The sequence below is a fragment of the Tachypleus tridentatus genome, chromosome 3 (genome assembly GCF_004210375.1).
Source record: "Tachypleus tridentatus isolate NWPU-2018 chromosome 3, ASM421037v1, whole genome shotgun sequence".
NCBI classification, from domain to species: Eukaryota; Metazoa; Arthropoda; class Merostomata; order Xiphosura; family Limulidae; genus Tachypleus; species Tachypleus tridentatus.
This window is the reverse complement of record NC_134827.1, coordinates 40,527,991-40,549,581: the sequence shown is the minus strand read 5'-3', so window position 1 is coordinate 40,549,581 and position 21,591 is coordinate 40,527,991. Positions and strand designations below refer to the sequence as shown.

At 33.7% G+C, this 21,591-nt stretch overlaps 1 protein-coding gene across 3 annotated transcripts; it reads right to left on the bottom strand.

The window, feature by feature from the left end:
- Window positions 1-4,713: 4,713 nt before the first annotated feature.
- LOC143246051 (uncharacterized) lies at window positions 4,714-17,636 on the bottom strand. Of its 3 annotated transcripts, XM_076492285.1 has the most exons (4): window positions 17,058-17,636; window positions 16,793-16,878; window positions 12,075-12,388; window positions 4,714-4,996 (listed from the first exon to the last, which is right to left on the bottom strand). In XM_076492285.1, the coding sequence occupies exons 2-3, from the start codon at window positions 16,863-16,865 to the stop codon at window positions 12,075-12,077; spliced, it is 387 nt and encodes a 128-aa protein (XP_076348400.1). In that variant the 5' UTR covers window positions 16,866-16,878; window positions 17,058-17,636; the 3' UTR covers window positions 4,714-4,996. The 3 variants fall into 3 exon arrangements, 2 of the variants coding, with proteins under 2 accessions (XP_076348400.1, XP_076348399.1); XR_013025744.1 differs by lacking the exon at window positions 4,714-4,996 and having other exon boundaries at window positions 12,003-12,481; XM_076492284.1 differs by lacking the exon at window positions 4,714-4,996 and having other exon boundaries at window positions 12,003-12,388; window positions 16,992-17,636.
- Window positions 17,637-21,591: the final 3,955 nt, after the last annotated feature.

The following is a 21,591-nucleotide window of genomic DNA, read 5'->3' as shown; positions in this document are numbered from 1 at the left end:
AACAAGCTTATGAACACAGACCTTAAAGTTATTCAACTGCTAACTGCAAACAGAAAGATCACAGTTAGCATTACTCTTCACGACATGAGTATACAGACATAACATACAACGGGTATCGTTTAATATTATATAAACATATCGTTAAAAAATAATTCAGTAAATTTCTCTCATAAACAATAAACAGCAAAGTTCCACTTTTATGGAAGAGATATAACAAACTGAGAACTACATAGAATAATTTCAAAGAAAGTTCTCATCGCAACACGATCAGCAAATGTTCCAAAGTTAGACCAACCAGGAGAGATTGAGAGTGGTTGTTTTCACGGCTAGCTCAAATGCAAATTTCACGAAAACTTAAAGTTCCTTTGGCTTCTAAGAAAATTAGAAGTCGCTGAACACGACACAATCATAAATGAAAACATACGTCACATAAACAGCAACTATGATGCTGAAGTATATAAGAACAAAATCTTAGAGTGTAAACAATATACGATTCCTTATAAAAAGAAACAACAAAAAAACCTCCGTACCTAAGCCTCTCCTATAAACATGCAAGTCATAGAAGCAAACTGTAATTGGGCTTTGGTTTACAGTGATTATAATTATTTCGAAGTACGTAAAAACGATTAATAATTGGTTTATTCGTTACACGTTTGGATTAGTGAAATCCAATTACGTATTTAAACTTTTGTTCTCCAATTAAAACTTCTATTTCTCAGTTACACACTGGAGTGTTTTAATATCATACGATTACTTTACTTTAAAATTGCAAATTATATCATTACACTACGTATTTCTCTAGTTTTAGAAGTTGCACCTAGAGGACCTACGTGTGCTCTTTACATTGAAAAAGTTAAATAGGAATAACGGCAAGTCCCTAAGCAGAGGCTCGTGTCATGATTAGACCATACACACACAGCTATACTCTAGTTTCATTTAACCAGTTGTGTACACGAAGTTTTAAACACCAAGGTTCTTTTCTTGCACATAACTAATATTCTTACCTTGCTTCTAATGACGCTCAAATGTCTTGTTAAACCAGATGGAAAAAATCCAATCTATTTTGGCTATTATATTTTGACATAAGTTAGAGTCAGTATCAAGTCTTCATCAGGAATTGTGATCCAAGGGATAATTTTGAACCATAGTACGTATTTACGTATTCAAGTAAAACACGCTCAAAAAATCGAAGGTATTTGACAATGTCAGTTTTGACTCATAAAAAGCAAACAGTTATTATAATTAGGGAAATGTAGAATTTATTTAACGCATAACGAAAAGTTTAGTTCCATGAAAATAAAATAACATTTAAGTTACCCGATGCCCGGCATGGCCAGGTGGTTAAGGCACTCGACTCATAATTCGATGGTTGCGGGTTCGAATCCCCGTCACACCAAACATGCTCGCCCTCTTAGCCGTGGGGGCGTTATAATGTCACGGTCAATCCCACTATTCGTTGGTACAAAATAACCCAAGGCTTGGCGGTGATGACTAGCTGCCTTCCCTCTAGTCTTACACTGCTAAGTTAGGGACGGCTAGCGCAGATAGCCCTCGAGTAGCTTTGCACGAAATTAAAAACAAACAAGGAAGCTGAATTATTCATTTAAGCCACTTAAAGTTTTCACGAGAAAATGCTGTAGTTATAAAACAAGTTCCTTGCGAAAGGTTCATTGAAATTACTCTTCAATCAATAAGCCATCATAAAATATCACTGTACATTCCTCGAGAAAATTGTTAATAAAATGCAGTTACTGAAGTGTCGAAACCTTAGTTCTATATATCACTTTGCCACAGGTGAGCTAATCGGGAAATAGGCTAAAACTACTTTATGAAATGAAATGCTATTTCTCGTAGGCAGTTCACGATATCTTCAATATTATTAAATTTAAACTTCATAAAGAAGTTATAACTAATAATAGCACTTAAATGAGATTATCTATAAGCTACGTTCGCTACAGTAAAACAGACATCAACATTCAAAATAATTATTTACCCATGTAGTCACAATTTAATATTCATTTGCCTGAAAGACGATTGGCAATTATATTCAATATGTAAAAATATCCAAATAATCAAAGTGATGTTGTACACTGGAGGTGTAAACTAGATGAAAATACAGTGTTGCTAGATCGAGAAAGTTTATCACAAACAAGAGAAAAAACATTGGTTACCATAAAGTCGAAACTACGACCCATAATGTAAAAAACTTTCTCCGTTTCAAGCCACACGGTAACGAATTTTATTAGGTGAACATAATCAGAATTAGAACAAGTTTATTTTACTTGTAGTTTACTGTGCTAATAATAATTGCTGCGCTTTATTCCAGACAATTAAACCATCGATTTTGGCAAACATGTCATACCGCTGATGTTTTTAATTACCTCTGTGCTTCGAACAAAAGCCTGCTCATGCAGATTTGTTGTTGTTAATTTCTTTACACAAACGTGCATACAACAGTTAATCACTTACATAGCCAAACACACTATGTTCAGAGACTGGTTCACCTTGAAGCAGCCATCGGTTTGAACAGTTTTTGTATGTGTGTAGCCTCGCCATACAAGTCAATGGCCCAATGATATTACCCATACCAAAAGACCACGCATACGTGTACATTTCTACCCGCTTGATCAAAAGCATGAAGTTCCAGCAGGGCGTTGGCGCTTCAAACCTGTTTCTGTGGTGATTATCCACAACTGCTAGACGACATACATGTATACCTTACACGTAAAGGCATAATGAAAGGTCGACAGCTACATTAAGGGTAAGGTACGAAATTCCTATTTATTTTAAACGTGTGGTACTTCAAATTAATTTGTTTTTCTTACCTTACTAAAACACGGATAAAAATGTAGATAAGTTCCACATGTATCCATACAAAAACTGTTAAAAACCATTATGAGAAACTATAAATAATACTGGTCTGTGCGAGCTTCTTCAATATACCTTGCCGGAGGGTGCACGTTCCCAGATAAAGATCTTCTGACAAACACTGGTGCACCTACTGATCTTGGCAAGTCAACTGCACTTTCATCAAGAGTTTCTACACTATGATTATACGTGTACAGAAATAGCTACACACAGTTCTTTTTTAAACTACAACACTTCGCAGTAGATATAACCATAAAAACGTGTGTTCTGTTCGTAACGTGTAGTACGCTACTCGTGAATAGTGTTACTTTGTACTTATCTATACATAAAAGAAAAAAAAAGAAACATTCAAGTTTTACAATTTCTTCTACGCATCTTACGCCTGAGAAGATTCTGGAGAATTAATTCTACGTGTAAATAGAATTTCTAGTATAATTCGTAACCTCTCCTCTTCTCCGCAAACAGACATTATCGGTTGCAAAACAGATTTAAGTCAGTACAACAATTTCTGATGACGGATATTTTAAGAGCATATATAAACTTATCGCAACTAAGAAGTTGTAAAACTTAACATATAAGCACAGTTTTCCATGCATTTCATACGTTGCCAAGTATAAAAATCCAGATAGGTCCCCCATTTGTAACAAGATGTAACGGTATAGACAGAGTAATATAGGCTAATCAAAACAACCCGATAACATGTGCAGCCGTTGCTGAATAACACAACCAAATTTATAAAAACATACTTTAATAATCTCATATTGTACTCATTATATCAAGTCTAGAGAAACAAAAATTCTGTGTAACAGTTGATTTAACTTCTTTTTTTTTTTTTGGTTTGTGCTTCTGAACATAGGGTGGAACTACCCTGTATGACATACTAAAATACTGCCAGCACTGAATGATTTAGTACTTAAATACTATATTTATAAAACTGTTTTTTTAATACTGCACATGACCCTCTATTACTTTAAACATCTCTACATATTTAACAGTCCTCGAACTTCAGCTTCTAACCTCACGAGGTAATACTATAAATTTAAAATATTGTTGATTACACAGTAGTAGTATTTTATTTTCGACCAGTTTTCAAACGAGATCTCGAATCAATTGTGTTAATTATTATTTAGGTTTAGTTAATCATGTACGTCAAGGAGCAGTGGGTAGAGACTGTGTGGGAGATTTACGAAACAGTAGGAGAGCATTCATTATCAATACAACTTACAGAATCAACTACTTATTACTTCTCAATACATTTCGATTTGAAAGCAGACAAAACATTTTCAAGAAGTCATACTGGTTCCAACAGTGTGTAGGCTCTAATGAGGAAATTGTTGGATCCATGCAATATATTTTACCTCTTTGTACTGAAAGTTTTCGACACTAAGTGTATTTTACTTTATGATATTTTTATTTACCCAATGCAAAAATTTGGAAATAAAATTTAACGACTTTATATTATTATATTTTACCATCTCCATTATACAATTATGAAGTACAGCCTCAGAAAACAAGATTTAAACGAGCCGAGTTAAAAAAACGTATGTACCTGACAGGTTTTGTGCTAAGATTCATTCAGTTATAGCCCCAAATATTAAAAGAAACTACAAAACATTTACCTTTCGTTTATCACTAACAGCAGATGTGACAGGTGTTGTAAGGTCTTTGGAATCCGTTTACTTTACCTCCAAATAGGCTTAACACTGGTATCAGAAATTTTGCGAACGGAATCTAAGTTTTAACGCTCTCTTCTCCACAAGTTGTAACTGTTCAAAATTTTCGTCTAGAACTCCTCAGACAAGACGATGTTCGAGCAGTCTGATTTATAAACCGATTGATCAATAGCAAAACTCACAGCAGCCGGTTTTCTAGGTACAGTAAGTAATGAAAACCAGACAGACTTCAACAAGCGCATAAAAATAAACGCAGTTACTGCAGGACTTAACTTTACATATTCCAATTGGCCAGGATGGATCACGTGATAGACTTGAGGGTCTATGATGTTATGCTAAGAGCGTCATAAACAAGGCGTTCTACAAAGTATGCCATACAACCATGGAAGGAATGTTGTCTGATGACTGGTCAGCTGTTCCCTCGGGCCATTGGGATCACCTGTTGGGACCTTGACCTTGATACCGGAGTGAGAAGTGAAGTGTACATTGAGTTAACTTTATATCTCTATTATTGATTCAAGAAAATAATAATTGCACATCTTCAGAAGTTACGTTTGATTAACAAACTTATTTCAAAATTCTTCTACTATATATCAAAACAATCAAATTATTTGAAATCTTACTCACAACAGTGTTACTTAAATCTCCATTTTACCAAAATAACATGAAAAATTCCCACAAGCACTAAGTCTAGAATAATTATCTAAAGATCAGCAATTTTGACAAGCCTGATAATTTGAGGAGTGGGTTGGGTTTCGTTGTAGAGGGGGCTTTAGTTATATTCCCAAACCTCTCATCATGAGACGCCGTTACCCACAGTTGCAATAAGACAAGCAGAAAAATAGATCGAATATAATTTCCTAACCATACGTTGGGGACTAGGTAATAAAAAACTCATAGCAACAAATATGGGTCACCCTATTGTTGCTAATCGATCGTCAACCCACCAACATGTTTTCAGAAAATTCGCGAGAGCTCAAGAGCACAGCCACACGAGTGCCTCTAATATCAGACACACGAGGTAGAAGCTCTGGGTTGTGTTATTTCGTGTACCGTCACAGCTGCATGATTAATTACCTGTAGTAACGTTCGCCTTCACGTGGTGCAACGCGTTGAAAATTGAAAACACGTGGTATATGCAAATTTAAAATATGAGAACTATTTTAAGATTTCTTAGTCTTCGATCTAATTTTAGTTTGCTCTCACTTCTCTCTGTCCATAATAATACGTATTTCTCACCTTTGTTTTAACCATGGTTTTCTCGATGTTTGTTTCTTCATGTGAAAGACATAAAAATCAACTTTAACTATTTCGTGATGTTTGTTGTTGTTTCTTATTCAACACGTTGCAGTAAGGAAACGATGTGTCATTCTTGATCTATATATTCCTCAAATGATGGGATGTTTAGATGCTGAGTAACGAATGGAAACATGCTTCTACCAATTCATTGGTTTTCAACTCTTAAAGCATACAAATTTGCCTCTAGTGCTCTGGTGTCTCGTGCAGTTCGTATAAGATAAACGATATAAGCTTTCTTTTCATACAGTGAATACTCAAAATAGTGAATTATGCAATAATGACAATTTTGATCTTTAAGATATTTGTGAGTATGACAAAAACGTTTAGATATACTTTTTTATGGGTGCATGAAACTACAAAAATAAGAAAACTCTTTTGTTATTCTGCATTTTGAACACAACTCCAACACTAAATTTCAACCAGCCCTTCACCAGTGGCTTAGCAGTAAGCATGAGAGCTAATAATGCTAAACGTCTTGGTCGTGATTCCTGCAGTGATTAAAGCACAGATAACCCATTTAAGCTGTTGTGTAGTTCGTATGCTTAACATCAAACAAACAACAAACTTCCATCTCAAAATCTTCAAAACAATGAATTATCAATCATACCAATATTGTTAAGTGTAATATGTTAAAATTAGTGTAGTTTTCTGATGCCGCGGTGATTTTCATCCAAACATACGGAAAGAACGACCAGAATAAAACTGTGCAAATAGATGTACCGCTCTAGTGAAATCATACAATGTGTACTGTCTATAAGACGAGTCAGCAGGTTGTTAGAAGAGTTTATCTATCTAATACTTGAAAATGCTTGTACACTAGAGTTTCAAAAAATAATAATAGTAGAATTTTAATAATGAGTAGTTTCGACCACAGATTAAAAGGGTTTAATATGAAATGTTAACAAAGAATGTTTGCAACAGACCGTTGCTGAGCACAGGTCTTAGAGAGGAGAGTGTAAAAGTTTACGCTCTTTTTGTTAGCTTGAAGATGACCTAAAGAGGTCGAAACGCCGTTCTGTGCTTTAGTTAATTATTAGATAAAGTGTTAATACCCTACCAGCCGTTTTTAGAACACAAAGAAAGGATTAAATCTAAAACTATTTTCAACAAACATGTGTAAACAAGCTTCTGTACATACTTCTCACAAGAAAGACAGAAATTTTCAATACGGACCAGTTTACTAGTTTGAAATGCCTGATAATTTTATATGTTTGATTACACTAGTGACTCTGAGTTTAGTGTATTAGAAATACTAAATGCTGGAAAGCTTAGGTCTAATTCTATTCCTCCGTAATGTAGATTAATTTTATATAATCATAACTTTGTGCACACGGTACAGACTAATGATAGAAAAATAACTGATTCAAAATATTATGTAGTCCATTATTGGTTGAAAGTGTTTAATATGACTAATACTTATAATAGGATATTGGTCAATTCTAGTTACATATTACATTTAAGTACTTTTGAATAACGTGCCGATCCGTTGAGTAAAGGGGTGAGTCTGTAAGATAATATTATCGACAGAAAATGTTTTATAGAGTTATGCTGACTTCTCATTTACTGATTTTAGAGCAGAAAATCGGACTGGACATAATGAAGACAACAGTTATTCAATATTTAAACTTTTAACAAAATTGACAAGTGCACAAGATACTGGAACTTCCATGGATTTCAGAGCAGAAGGAAATATAGATTGAGGAAACGTAGTATTATGTATACAGTTCTAATATGTTATCTTTCTCATGCGACGTTCACTTCTTATCTTAGTCACTTTGGAGTACTTAAGTACACAGTGACCGGCAGCAAATCCCAAAATTTTCCCAAGCCACAAGTTCAGAACTTTTAAAATAAAACTAACTGAATAACCCTTTAAAGACCAAAATTATTTATTTAATAACCACGGTGTTCTATTACCAAAAGCTGTTTGGTTTGATTGCTGGAGTCGATAAAAAGAATCAAAATAAAATAAGCTATGATAATACCTAATTAAATATACTATAGTGAAGCAAAGAAAGTCAGGTAATTCTTGATGATGAGAAACCCACTGAAAATAAAATTATATCTCGGTACGCTTGGTATGAGTATCAACACTTATTGATAAGCCCTTCTGCGATACAAAGAAAGTCAGGCATCTCTCGTGTTAACCGGTTTCATTCTTCAATTAATGGTCTATACACAATATTAGGCTAAGTCAGGTAATACAAACTTGTGTAGTACCTATTAAATACGTTGCTTTCTAAAAAGTCCATATAGAAACAGATACACGATAGTTTTAGACTCAAGAACAAAGGCAGCATGCAGTATATGGCCTTTAACTATGTAATAGAATTAGCACGTTTATGATTTTGTGGCGTCAGTCAACGAGAATGTTGCAACTACTGGCAGTAACTGCATGGAAGTTTTTGAAAATATTACATAATTAAAACTGAATAAAATAATATTCTACACTAGTTATGGGATGATGAAATTTATAACTATTTCAGTCGTTACATTTTAAATGTAAAAATAAGGGATTGTGTGTCCGCGAAGTTTGACCTGACTTGCCAGTGAAAACTAGTACTCTCTTCTCATATAGTTTTATCGTTACATTACTATGAAAAGGTATAGGTGATAAATATTATGTGTGTTTGTGCATTTTCATATAGCAAAGCCACATCGGGCTATCTCCTCAGTGCGTCGAGGGAAATCGAACCGCTGATTTTAGTGTTGTAAATCCGTAGACTTACCGCTGTACCAGCGGGGACCTAGATTTTATGGATGAATGACTCATGAAAATATATAACTATGGTGAAAATAACGCCCTATTTTGTTGTTTTTAAAACTTAACACACGTGTGTTGGTGACAAAGAGTGGCAATAACCCCCAATGATATGCTATACAGAATAAGATTATTATCACGAGTGGAATGTGTAACGGATTTCCATTATATATTTATCTTAATATCGATGCTTGTTTTAGTTAAATATATATATATACACTGCTGGCCGAAATCTTAAGGCCAATGAACATAAACAAAAAATATGCATTTTGCGTTGTTAGACTCAACCACTTATTTGAGTAGAGCTTCGAAAGATGAAAATAAGAAAAGGGAAAATAAAAATAAAATATTTTTCATCTTTCGAAGCTCTACTCAAATAAGTGGTTGAGTCTAACAACGCAAAATGCATATTTTTTCTTTATGTTCATTGGCCTTACAATTTTGGCCAGCAGTGTATATTTAGAAATGCATGTAATTTAAAGTGTTAAATATTTTTCTCAATTTGTAGAAAATTCTCGAGTGAAAGTAAAATATTGTTGCCAAAAGGGCTTTTGAGGACCTTGCCTAAAGTTAGCAAAACGAAGCGCCAAGAGACAGTTTTAATATTATTGTTGGTTTGCTACAGTTAATATACTATAAAACTCGGAAGCTATAACTGTGATAAACGCTTATTAATCAGAAAACTATAGATATTTGACCAGGAATGTTTATATATTTTGAACACTACCAACCACTTAACTTCGATGAATTAACTTCGAACGTTAATATTTCTACGAGGACGTTAGATATCTTCGTCAGAGAAAAGTCAGCTTATAAAGAACGTTAAGCTGGTCATTAAGAGAAGTGTAACAATATCAACTCAATTAATTCGCTCATCGATAAAATATTTAGTTCCAAACCAGATAGAAGACTCAGTATTGTTTGTAAGTTTGTAAAATTTATGTATATAACCGTTTTTATTAATTTTGTCGTGTTTGTATATTAAAATATATTTGTGTTTCGAAGAAAAATTGTGTATGTCAATCTTGTTGGCAATATCCCAAAATTAATACACATCGACGTGGCCAGGTGGTTAAGGCAATAGACTCGTATTCCAAGGATCGCGGGTTCGAATCCCGTCACACCAAACATGCTCGCCCTTTAAGTCGTGGGAGCGTTATAATGTGGCGGTCAATCCCACTTTTCGTTGGCGGTGAGTGGTGATGACTAGTTGTCTTCCCTCTAGCCTTACACTGCTAAATTAGGGACGGCTAGTGCAGATAGCCCTCATGTAACTTTGCTCGAAATTCAAAACAAACCAAATAGTCCGTAGCTGACTATAATACATAACAATTGGAATAATAGTATTGTTGTATGCTGAGAATTATTCTTCAACAAACAATACTTTAAAAATTACTGATTATTTTTAAAATAAATCGAGTTAACATCTTTCATTTATAGTAACTAAAATAAACAGAAACCAAGAAAAAAAAGAAATCATTCCAATCTTTGAAAAATAAACTTTCACATATGGAATAAAAAGGACTAATAGAAACAATAATAAAAACACAAAGTTGAAACAAAATATTGTACTAAAATATTTAGTAACCTTTTTACCTTGATATTTCTATTCTGTTGTTTGTTACTTCATGTTTTACTGCCAGAAAGATACTTTTATAACAATAGACAGTTGGTATTCAATCACATGATTCTACCGATGCTGTATAAGCAGATGTTCACCTGAATAAGCAGTCACTCTGAAACTGTTTAACATAAATATTTACGATGTAAGAACTGACTTATTCTTTCTTAAGAGTAATGTTTCAGTCTTAACTTTATATCGTGTTCAGTAACAATAATAATATACGATATGGACAAATTTCACTATACGCTATTTAAAGTACTTATTATAGAATTTTCCAAACGCATCAAGACAGCCTGTATGCAGACAGTTTTCGTATACTTCTTAGGGCATATTTATGTTGCAATCTATAAATTTGTTTTACTGTACTGCTCAAAAGTTTCTGGATAATAGATTAATTAACACGAATATGTTTCTGAAATTTGCAAAAACGTTATGAGGTTTCTTAATCTTCAAAGATTTTTGGCATGTGGAGACTAATGAAATGAAATCTGTCAGTAATGACCTCAGCTACGAGTCTAAAATGCATTTTCATAGATGCAGGTAAGCCTAGAAGCATCGAGCAATTACGATTCTCAAAGAGAACTGATTCTTTGTGCTTTTTGTTTGTTCCTATCTATGTAAAGTAGTTTACAGAGAAGTATAAGCAGATTTTGTTAGTGCAAATATAAAGTCTGACTTAATATTGATATGACTGGGCGTGGCCTAGTTGCTTACTTGTTGGGCTGTTCATCATAGGGTTCAGTTGTGAACGCGTTATAAAAGTGAAAAACCTTCCAATATTGGATTCAGAAGCTGAATCAAGGCCTTTTGGCAGTAGTTAATGCTGGTTGGCTGCCTTATTTTCTTATTATCATTTCAAAATAAGGGATGATTATACTTGAATCACCAGATATTTCTTTGGCATATAATCTATTCGCCCATGCCGGTTAAAGATTCTGGTTGAAAATTCCAATTCCGCTTATTGACATAAACCACATTCTGTCAGAAATCTATATTATTAAAATAAATCCAAAACTTGCTAAATGTTGCATTATTTTTTTACTGTAGCTAGTGGAAATATGAAACAACTCTTAAAAGAGGAAACATAGACAGAATAACCGTTACGAAAAGTCTAAGTTTAAGTGAAAAAAACATGCGAGTTTTTCTATTTGGTATTGTTATACTAATCGTATGTATAGTGCTTCAAGTTTTTAGAATTAAAAGATTGGAATCTAATAAACAACAGTAACTATCACATTTCCTGTCCCACTGGTTTTGTAAGAACGGACTGGGTGCATGAGTCAACAAGTTACTTAAACCAAATAATTGATGCATTACAAATAAATGGAAATTATAGCAATAAATCTCCATGATAGAAACGAAAATACCGCCATCTTGAAATTTTCGATGACTTGGCCACTTATTTGTATGAAATATCTCGTCGTTGGAGATCTCCTTGGCATTATTTAGCTAACTACTTATTTGTTTAGAAAGTCACCATCACTAGGGTTTCTCTGGATATTATTCAGTTAGCCACTTATTTGTATGGAACACATTATATAAGTTTCCATTGATGAAGTTCATTTTTGCATCACTGTTCATCAGTGGCTTTTGATTCGCCTCACTGTAAATATCCCATAGCTCTTTACAGATTTATGATAATCATATAATAAATTATCTATGGTTATTTGTTGTTTGACGTTCTCAAACTGTTCAATAAACTTTAGTGTCACTCATTATGTTGAAATAATTTTGTAAAATAAAATATGCAAGTTATATTTCACCGTAAATATTTTATTCCGCATTTCAATAAAAAACAAAACAAACTAAAACGACTTCATGAAATAAAATATACATTTGCTCTGCTTACCTATTGAAAAAATCCTAAACACAAGAATCTCAGAATACTCAAGTCCCATGGCACATGCTTCGAGTGTTTTTCCAAGTTTTCGTGCTGATTTTCTTCACTTGGCCAACAGTTAGTTGGCGTAAGAAACAGGTCAAATGACGGCCCGCACTTTTTACACCTGAACTTCACAATGTAGGAAACGTGCCACACTGTTTCTTCTGGGTACCAGTACAGATGAGAAAAGTTTGAAGTAATCTTAGTTCCAGTAAAAGTAAGCATGCATAGGCGTTTAACACATAGAGCAGAAGTGTCGTGCAATCCTTCCACTTTAGCCACTAGAAGGGCAAATGATATATTTTTCTTCACTTTTTTTCACGTAGTGTACACACACTATTGGTGAAAACTATCGAGGTTGATTAGTTTGTTTTCTAGAAGCAATACAAGGAACTACGTTATGACTGACAAAATGGTCACGCTCATGATGAAATGTTTACAATATAACAATAAGATATTTGACATGACATGAAGTATTCTAAGAGCTCTTCTTCACGTGTTAACACTAAAAATGTTACTGTCGCTTATTACAAATTCTAAGTTACGGTCTAAAATAAAGTTAAACGTTCTTGTTCACGTGGAAGAGAGATATCTTATCATACCACACCCGTTGCCGCACTCGTCGATTAGAAGTTGATGAAGTAATCGTACACACTTGTGATGTAAGACGTCTAACCCTAAAACCTCTTACGTGTTTCGCAATCTTTTTCTTTACTAAATGTCTTTATTTATGTGCCAAGTTACTACATTTTATAATCATTAATTCGAAAAATACAGGTTATTCATAAGCTGTCATGTTTGTTTATCGATTTTAATTAAAAAACATTTTAATATTATTCTGATCTTTGGCTGGATTTTGTTAAGCACAAAACGTGTTTGTTTTTTGGAATTTCGCACAAAGCTACTCGAGGGCTATCTGTGCTAGCCGTCCCTAATTTAGCAGTGTAAGACCAGAGGAAAGGCAGCTAGTCATCACCACCCACCGCCAACTCTTGGGCTACTGTTTTACCAACGAATAGTGGGATTGACCGTCACATTATACGCCCCCACGGCTGGGAGGGCGAGCATGTTTAGCACGACGCGGGATCGAACCCGCGACCCTCGGAGTACGAGTCGTACGCCTTACGCGCTTGGCCATGCCAGGCCTAGCACAAAACTAAGCAATGAACTATCTTTATTCTACTCAACAAATCTTAGGTTTTAGCATCGTGTTATTTGAGCTAGCCTTCCCTAATTTAGCAGTGTAAGACAAAACGGAAGGCAGGTAATTATCATCAACTACCGCTAACACTTGGGTTACTCTTTTTTACAAACGAATAGTGGGATTGACCATTACATAATCACGCCCCACGACTGAAAGGACAAGCATGTTTAGTGTGATGTGGAATCAAACCACCGACCCTCAGATTGCGAGTCGAGCACCCTAGGCACCTGATCACGCCAGCCTTGTTTATATATGTATACAGGGTATGAAACAATTATGAGCATTTAATGTATGGCACAATTTTACGAGTGGAAAAAAAAGAAACTGACAAACAACGAAGAATAAAACCCGTATCAAAGAAAAAGTAGCTGAAACTAACTGTAGCTAAATTATTGTAGAGTAAATGTAAAGTTGTAATGAAGACTAACTTAGCTGATTATGCAGAAACGTCTAAATGTGTGTTCATAAAATGATAAGCATATGATTTTAAAAAATTGTGTATGGGTATTTTAGACATAAATACGTCGACAAAGACAGCATAAACTATATTTAGTGTAAGGTGCTTTTTTTAAGATATTACATGTGGATAAAGTATTGTTTCTGTGAAATACTTTACAAATAAAAACTGAAATCGAAGACAGTCGTCTCATGATGATTACGATGTTGTGCCATCGTGTAGCATATTGGTTACATTAAAAAATTTGACTCAGCAAAATACAGGTAAGGTGATTCTGAATTAAAAAGACAATATGTGGTAAAAACTCCTCGGGCAAGGGTCTTCCTAAAAATATGACGTTTTTAACGTTTGATGAGAAATTAGTGGTAAGAGTTTCGAACAGAGAAACTCAAGCGTATTAATTATATAGATGTATAAAATAATACAGACAGAATATCTTATAACCACGTAAAATAAAACTCGAAGCCTTAAAATAATTGTTCGTTTTTTTAAATTCCGTTTGAAAAGCATTTTATTTAAAAAATGATAGTATTCTATCTTAGAGAAAGGCATATGTTTCTTGTTATTTCTTTAGAGAAAGAAAACGTAATAGCATAGTACTTACTCGTTCCATAATTAAAAAGTAATTTAAAAATTAAGAAAGCCACTTGTTTTCGGCCCTTATTAACTACAGCCTATATTCGATAAAGAGGTACACTATAGCTTTTGTATGGTTTTCGATTTAGTTTAGCTAGGGTTAAACTTTATCGTGCTTAATGCTATTAATAAAAAACTTGTAATGCTGTTCTAACAGACGTAGTAAAAGTGATTAATGACATATATCAGAACATTAAAAAACTAACACCATTCTGGTTAGGATACATTAAACCATAAATTCAATATTTTCAGTGTTAACAAAATTAACTACAACAATAAAAACGGAGCAAGCATTATCTACAAAACAGAAAAACAGTAGTTTGTTAACACACAACTTACCAATACACAGGCCCCCCAGTGGCTCAGCGGTATGTCTGCGGGCTTACAACGCTAAAAACCGGCTTTCGATACCCGTGGTGGGCAGAGCACAAATAGCCCATTGTGTAGCTTTGTGCTTAATTCAAAACAACAACTAATACACAAAATTTAAATACAGTGTACACTTACTGACGTTCATATATTTATGTATTTCTTCATATACTTATTCATGTAGTGAAAATTTATTAATAGATTTCATAATGTGTTTATCCATAGCTTTTTTTTTTTACTTCTTCGTGTATTTCTTTATGTGTTCGTAGTAATACTTTCCTAATAACAATGAAGTACCTCAGTACGATTCGATTCTTCCATGGTGGATAGAGTGAAGATAGCTCATTGTGTAACTCCGCACTAAGAAAACAACACAAAATATTTTGAAAATATGTCGAAAATTGCAGCTTGTTGTTAGCATTAAGCAGTCTGAGGGAAGAACAATAAACACAAATTATTGGTTTACTGCAGCATTTTTTGATTCGTACGGCAAAAACATGTGTAAAGAAATAACATACTACAGTCTTCGTCCCAGTGAACTTATTTTTAAACGTTATAATACAAATGTTATAAAGTCTATTGCAAGATTTGCTTTAAAGGAGTGTACAATACAGTGCAATTTGTGTTATTTTAAAGAAGTCATAGTTGCAATGTATCAAAACTTGTTTTAAAGAAGTGAACGATATAGTGTAATACGTGCTACTAGCAGAGATCGAAAAAAACATTTATGCTCAAATTATTATCTTTATTGCAAAATTTTATCTTTAAATGCAGAATCTCTACAGTAGTGCGTAAAAGTTCTAATCACAGACACCGAAATATCTAAAACAACTTATGTTGGGTCCTTATTAAGTACGGCCTATGATCGAGAAAGAGGTACACTGTAACTTGGATACGATTTTTGTTTTAGTTTAGTTAGGGCTAAATTTTATCTTACTTAATACGATAAATAAATAAACATAAAATATTATTATAAGACCTAACATCAGACTATTTTTAATTTTTATAAGCTCTTAATATGGTGTTATATAAAATATATACTAAATTATATTTACATCCACCTTTACATGCACATTTAGATAGTAAGGCGCGCGCATAATTTCAGGACAGACAAAAACTGAATGTTATTACAGTAGATAGTGAAAATTAACAGTTACAATAAATCAAAAATATTGTTGTAGGTGACGCTAGTGTTACATGGTAATTAAAAGTTTGTTCTAAAGAAGTTACAGTCACAGCATAGCAAGACTTTTGTTGTTAGCAATGTTATTATTAAAATGTAATTCGATCTTAGTTTTTAAAAAAGTCCATCATTACAGAATTTTACTGTAAGTCACTGGTACAGCATAACTTCTCAGTTTGAAAATGTGATACAGCTGGTAATGGATTAAGCTGAATAAGTCTAGAAATGTAATGGATTAGGCAAAATAATCTGTAATGATTTTAGCAGAAGATGTTGCTAAAGTGTTGTTTGAAGTGCAAACATACATATTAAATAGCAACCGTTTATAGGATTATAATGTCTGTTGTTTTTCCAAAGCTCACTGGGTATAACACTATAATGGAACTCTTGCTTATATGATACTGGAAAATATTTTTATTACGCAATGTGCAACCATCAACTTCGCGAAATTTTTATTCTGTGCTCATGCAGATTTCCAATAGGGGTCGCGATTTTCCTATTTCTCCTCGTTTCCCATCACAGTGAACTTTGCTTTTCTCCATTATCAGGGTGCAAATATCACGTCATGGAACGTTACACGCGAATTTAATGCACTGGCGCCACGGGTTATTAAAAATAATCTTTCTACTTACGAAATAGAAACACATCATTAAAATTACTTGAAATTCGCCGTGACAAAGAATGTGAAGGTTTTTAACCCAAAACAACCGTTATTTACTTTTATTATCTTAATAGAAACACGTGAACCTTCTTGTCAGTCTAATGCCGTTAAAGCTAATAGTAAAGATAACAACATAGAGAGTTTATCAACAAACAATCTCTGATAAGTTTCTTACCCAACACAGGAATTTTGTTTTTCCTAATGATCGACTTCTCTGAAAAAACTTGGCGTCTCGCTGAGGGCACCATGGTTCATAATTCGCTAGAGTTTAGGAATCAATATAATATTTTATACTTAACATTTTTTTAGTACAGGAGAAAAGTAACATTATAACTGTAGTTTTATTCATAACAAACATCAAAAATAATATTCACCAATTTGAATGAAAGCCACAAACAGAAAGAAATGTGTTATCATATGAAAACTTTGTTCAGTTATACCTCTCTCTTGTGTTAACGTGCACAGCGACTTCTAGCGTACTGAAGCGTCTGATTTGTTTGGCCTACTTATTTCTTTCTCACAATTTCATAAGACTTTGTTCGTTTCTGCTAATGTTACTATTCCTTAGTTTTATTACTGACCCCCTACTGACATTTTAAAAATATATCTGACCTTCTGCTAGAGTGTTGCAGGGGTGTTTGGAAATAGGAAGTGCCGTTTGCAACATAATGAGACTTGGAAAGCACTTGACCTTGCCGAAATAATCGTAAGACTTCCTTGTTTTCTACTGCAAAACTTCCCATGACAGTGCACTTGGCATGATTAATTTCTAGGTGACAAACGAAGATTGCTTACGATGCGAATAGTATCCAGAGTTTGAACCCACTTAAAACATATATCGGGAGGAATATTATGGGAGTGCTTTATGATTAACTGTTAAATTCCACTATTTGTTCAGACAAATGTTAACGGTGTCGACAAATTACGTTTCATTTAAACCGAGTTCAAAATTAGGGACGACTAACGCAGATAACCCTAGTGTAGCTTTACGCGACTATCGAAACAAAACTTGAGACGACGTAAAGAGAAGTTTTTATGGTTACTAAAAACCGTACATTACCGAAAATGGAATCTTATTATCACTAAACCCCAAGATTAACGGAAGCGGAAGTGGTAATATATTTATCTACGTCACTGTCTACGTAAAACATTCCGCTCGTTTTTTGGAAAAACCACCCAAAGGGTGGTATCGTGGCCACTTGATCATGTTCCATTTTACGTGTCATACTTAAGAACCACCTGTTGTTGTAAGAAGTAGAATTAAAATGCCCTTTAAAAGAATGAAGAAAAAGGGAGCGTTTCAACAAAATACTTTATCTGATATAGCGGAAGCGTTTGTTATCAGAATGTCTGTTTATCTTTCACAATACTTTACACCATCTAGTTCTAGTATTTATTTTGTTTGTATAAGAAGTATTTGAGTCACTTATTTCTTTTACACAAACAAATTTACACAAAACAAATAATTACTAAGTTTTCAAGGTAGATAGATCCTACAGCTGTAAAATGTTAAGCATGGTATTTGATTAGATAGTATCCTTATTTGAGCAACATAGTAGTAAAGAACAATAAAATACTTTAGTAGTGTGACTTTTAAACTAACATATAAATGCAGTTTTTGTTTGTTTTTTAATGAAAATCGGAGTTCATTTGCGTTTCAGTGACCCTTCTGAAAATTGAAATGCCCCATATTTTAAAACGTGATGACAAATCCACTTTTGAGAAAATACAAGTTTAGAGACTGCTCGACTGAATAATGAAACACTTTTATTTACGCGATGTTTTATCATTGAATCCCAGAATCCTTTGTAATCCACATCTTTTTTGTAATTATTATTCCAATATTCCACATTGTACTCATTCACCCGCATAAGCCCGGCATGGCTAGGTGTGGTTAGGTGCGTTCCACTCGTAACCTAAGGGTTGCGGGCTCGAATCCCCGCGGCACCAAGCATGTGTGCCCTTTCAGCCATTGGTGGCGTTAAAATGTTACGGTCAATCCCACTATTAGCTGGTAAAGGAGTATCTCAAAAGTTGGTCAATGGGTGATGACAAAGAGCTTTCTTTCCTCTAGTCTTATACTGCTAAATTAAGGACAGCGAAGTTAAAAAAAAAAGACACAACCAGTCATCACATGAGAAATGTGAAATCACGTTTAAAGGAAAAGTTTCGCTGTTATTTTTATAACATCGTATGATTGTTCTTAATAACATGCGTACTATAGATATCTACGATTTGATTTGATTTTTTAAATCGAAAACAATTGAGTTAGGTATGTCTATAGGTTATCAAGGTCCCCATGACGCAACATAAAGATTATAACTAAACGGCCAGTCTTAAAATTGAGAACTTATCAACAGTTGTTAGTATTGGATAATTCCGATACTTTATACTGTTGGCCAAGTGGAAAAAACCTAACAAATTCATGAAATTAAGTTGTAATTTATTACATGCAATAAAAATGTTTGAATTGTTTTATGACACAAATAAATTATCACTGGAATATTGATTCTTTTAGCAGTTGTTATATTACAATACACTAAACCTTCTATAGTGTATTGTGTAATGTAATATAATAAGTACCTAAAATATACGCCTACGAAGTTGAACTTGAATTCTTTTTAGAGTAGTTATTATAACTGATTACTTAAGTCGCAGTATCATTATCATTACATAGTGTCGTGTTCTGTTTGTTCAGGTTGTAGTTTTTTAATGAAAGCATTCTCCACGTATATTCATTAGCTTGTTGCGAAACACATACTAATTGTCCAATTAAATCATTAATTCGAGAAATTAGATATGTTATGAAAAACGTATATTTTTAAAAAGAAATAATAGCATCTACAGTTTAGTAAACGCGAGATTTGGATGAGCAACAGCGCGAAGTCCATTTAGATTTGAATATAATTTTTATCCTTGAAGGGCAAACACCTGGAATCTCCAGATAGTTGATATCCCGTGACGACGAGGCTTCGCGTGTCAAGTCTCCGAGAACTGAAAAGAACAAAAACACTTGAAACATCTACATTCTGTCTGCAACATTTCATTCTCTTCCCAAGTACTATGGCTGCAAAAGTAGGTTGATCAATAACGGATACAAAACCACTACGCTGGGTTTCATATTATGCACGTCTAACAGGTGAGTGGCAGGTCGATATTTATACCTCAGAAAGCTTCCGTTATAAAGATTCACCTATATTTCATACATTTCATGAACTTTAGGCAATATATTAAAGTTTTCTAAAACTTAAAACTTCGTATCTACACCACTGTCATTGGATTGTATTATTGACATCAACCAGCCCCCCGCTAGTACAGTAGTATGTCTACGGATTTACAACGCTAAAATTAGGGGTTCTATTCCCCACGGTGGGCTCAGCAAATAGCCCGATGTGGCTTTGCTATAAGAAAACACAAACACAGACTCAACCATTGTAGGCCCTTTGTTTCTTAAAAAACGTTTTTTCCGTAGTTAAGCATAAATGTATATTTCGATTTGTTTTTGGTGTATTTTCATCTAATGCGAACTGGACCAGGTTTTGACACCTCAGGAGAGTTAGTTAAATTTACTATGTCAGAAATAGCACATATTTCAATTTATACGTGTGATTTTTTCTTAATAGTTTTAATATGATTTGAAAGGTTTTCAAGAAATCAATAAATGAACTTTCATTTCTACTCTCATCAATATTCACTTGATAAAAGTCACAATGGAAAGTAACTAATTTGAAGAAAATGGTTAAAGGAACTGTTGCCTAGAACCAGGTTTGGATCATTAATATTTCTTTTGTAACAGCATACATACGAATTTAAACACCAAGACAGATAGATACAGTAATTATAAGTGTGTGTGTGTGAGTGTTTTTTACAGCAAAGCCACATCGGGCTATCTGTTGTGTCCACCGAGGGGAATCGAATCCTTGATTTTAGAGTTATAAATCCGAAGAGTTAACGCTGTCCCAGCGGGGGTCGGTAATCATAATAACTGTTTAATCTGATATACAGTTTCCACTTTGACTGACTATAGTGTATATATTACAGATTTTACAAGATATTCGTGTTCTTCTTATACAGAAGTCTATAACCAGTTTGCGATATCATTATATTTCAACGATATTCAAATGGATGAATTACCAAAACAAAAGTATTTTGTTCATTTCAGAACAAGGCGATATATAGTCTGCTGAACGATTTTCCAATTTTAATTTGTTACAAGTATGAAAACAAACTATTTTCAACATATCTGAAAATTATGAGATTTAAAAAATTATTTCTGATGTAAAGGAATTGAATTAAATTAGGGGGCAATAGTCAGACCAAAACTACTCATAGAAAACTATTGACATATATTAAATATTACAAGGTTCTCAGCGTTATTTATTGAGGTTTTAGTAAGCTGATGAAGCTGGTGGAGTGCTCTTCAATAATTAGTAAGGGATATCACATCAATAGTAGGTAAAGGACGACACATTAGAGTACGGCTGATAAATTTTAATCGCATTTCTTTTTCGTTTTATTCATTATTAGTGTAAAAGATTTCAGAAAAAGCAAAAATAAAGTTACTTTAAATCTCAAATGAGGATTTTACTTGGTAAGCCCATTCCTATGGATTATTGTTTGTCCTTTAATTCTAAAAAACTTACGAAAGAAATCAAAGAAAAATATTTAATAATATCTTAACCATACTACGCTTCCCTTATACAATACCGATGAGGCCTTTCGCAAATGCCGAGGCTCATCAGGCCAGCTGCGAAACGACAAACATAGTAATATAGTTCTATAACGATGGCCACTCTTGTAAGATGCCACATTTAATTTTGTGACTCAGAACCTCTTATTATCTATAAAACAATAGTTTGTGCACACTACCGCTAACGGATTTTGTTTGAGTTTGTTCCGTTTTTTTGTTGTTTATCACAAACCTGCACAAAGAAATATCTGTGTCTGCCCGAGGAACCAAAAACTGAATTTTAG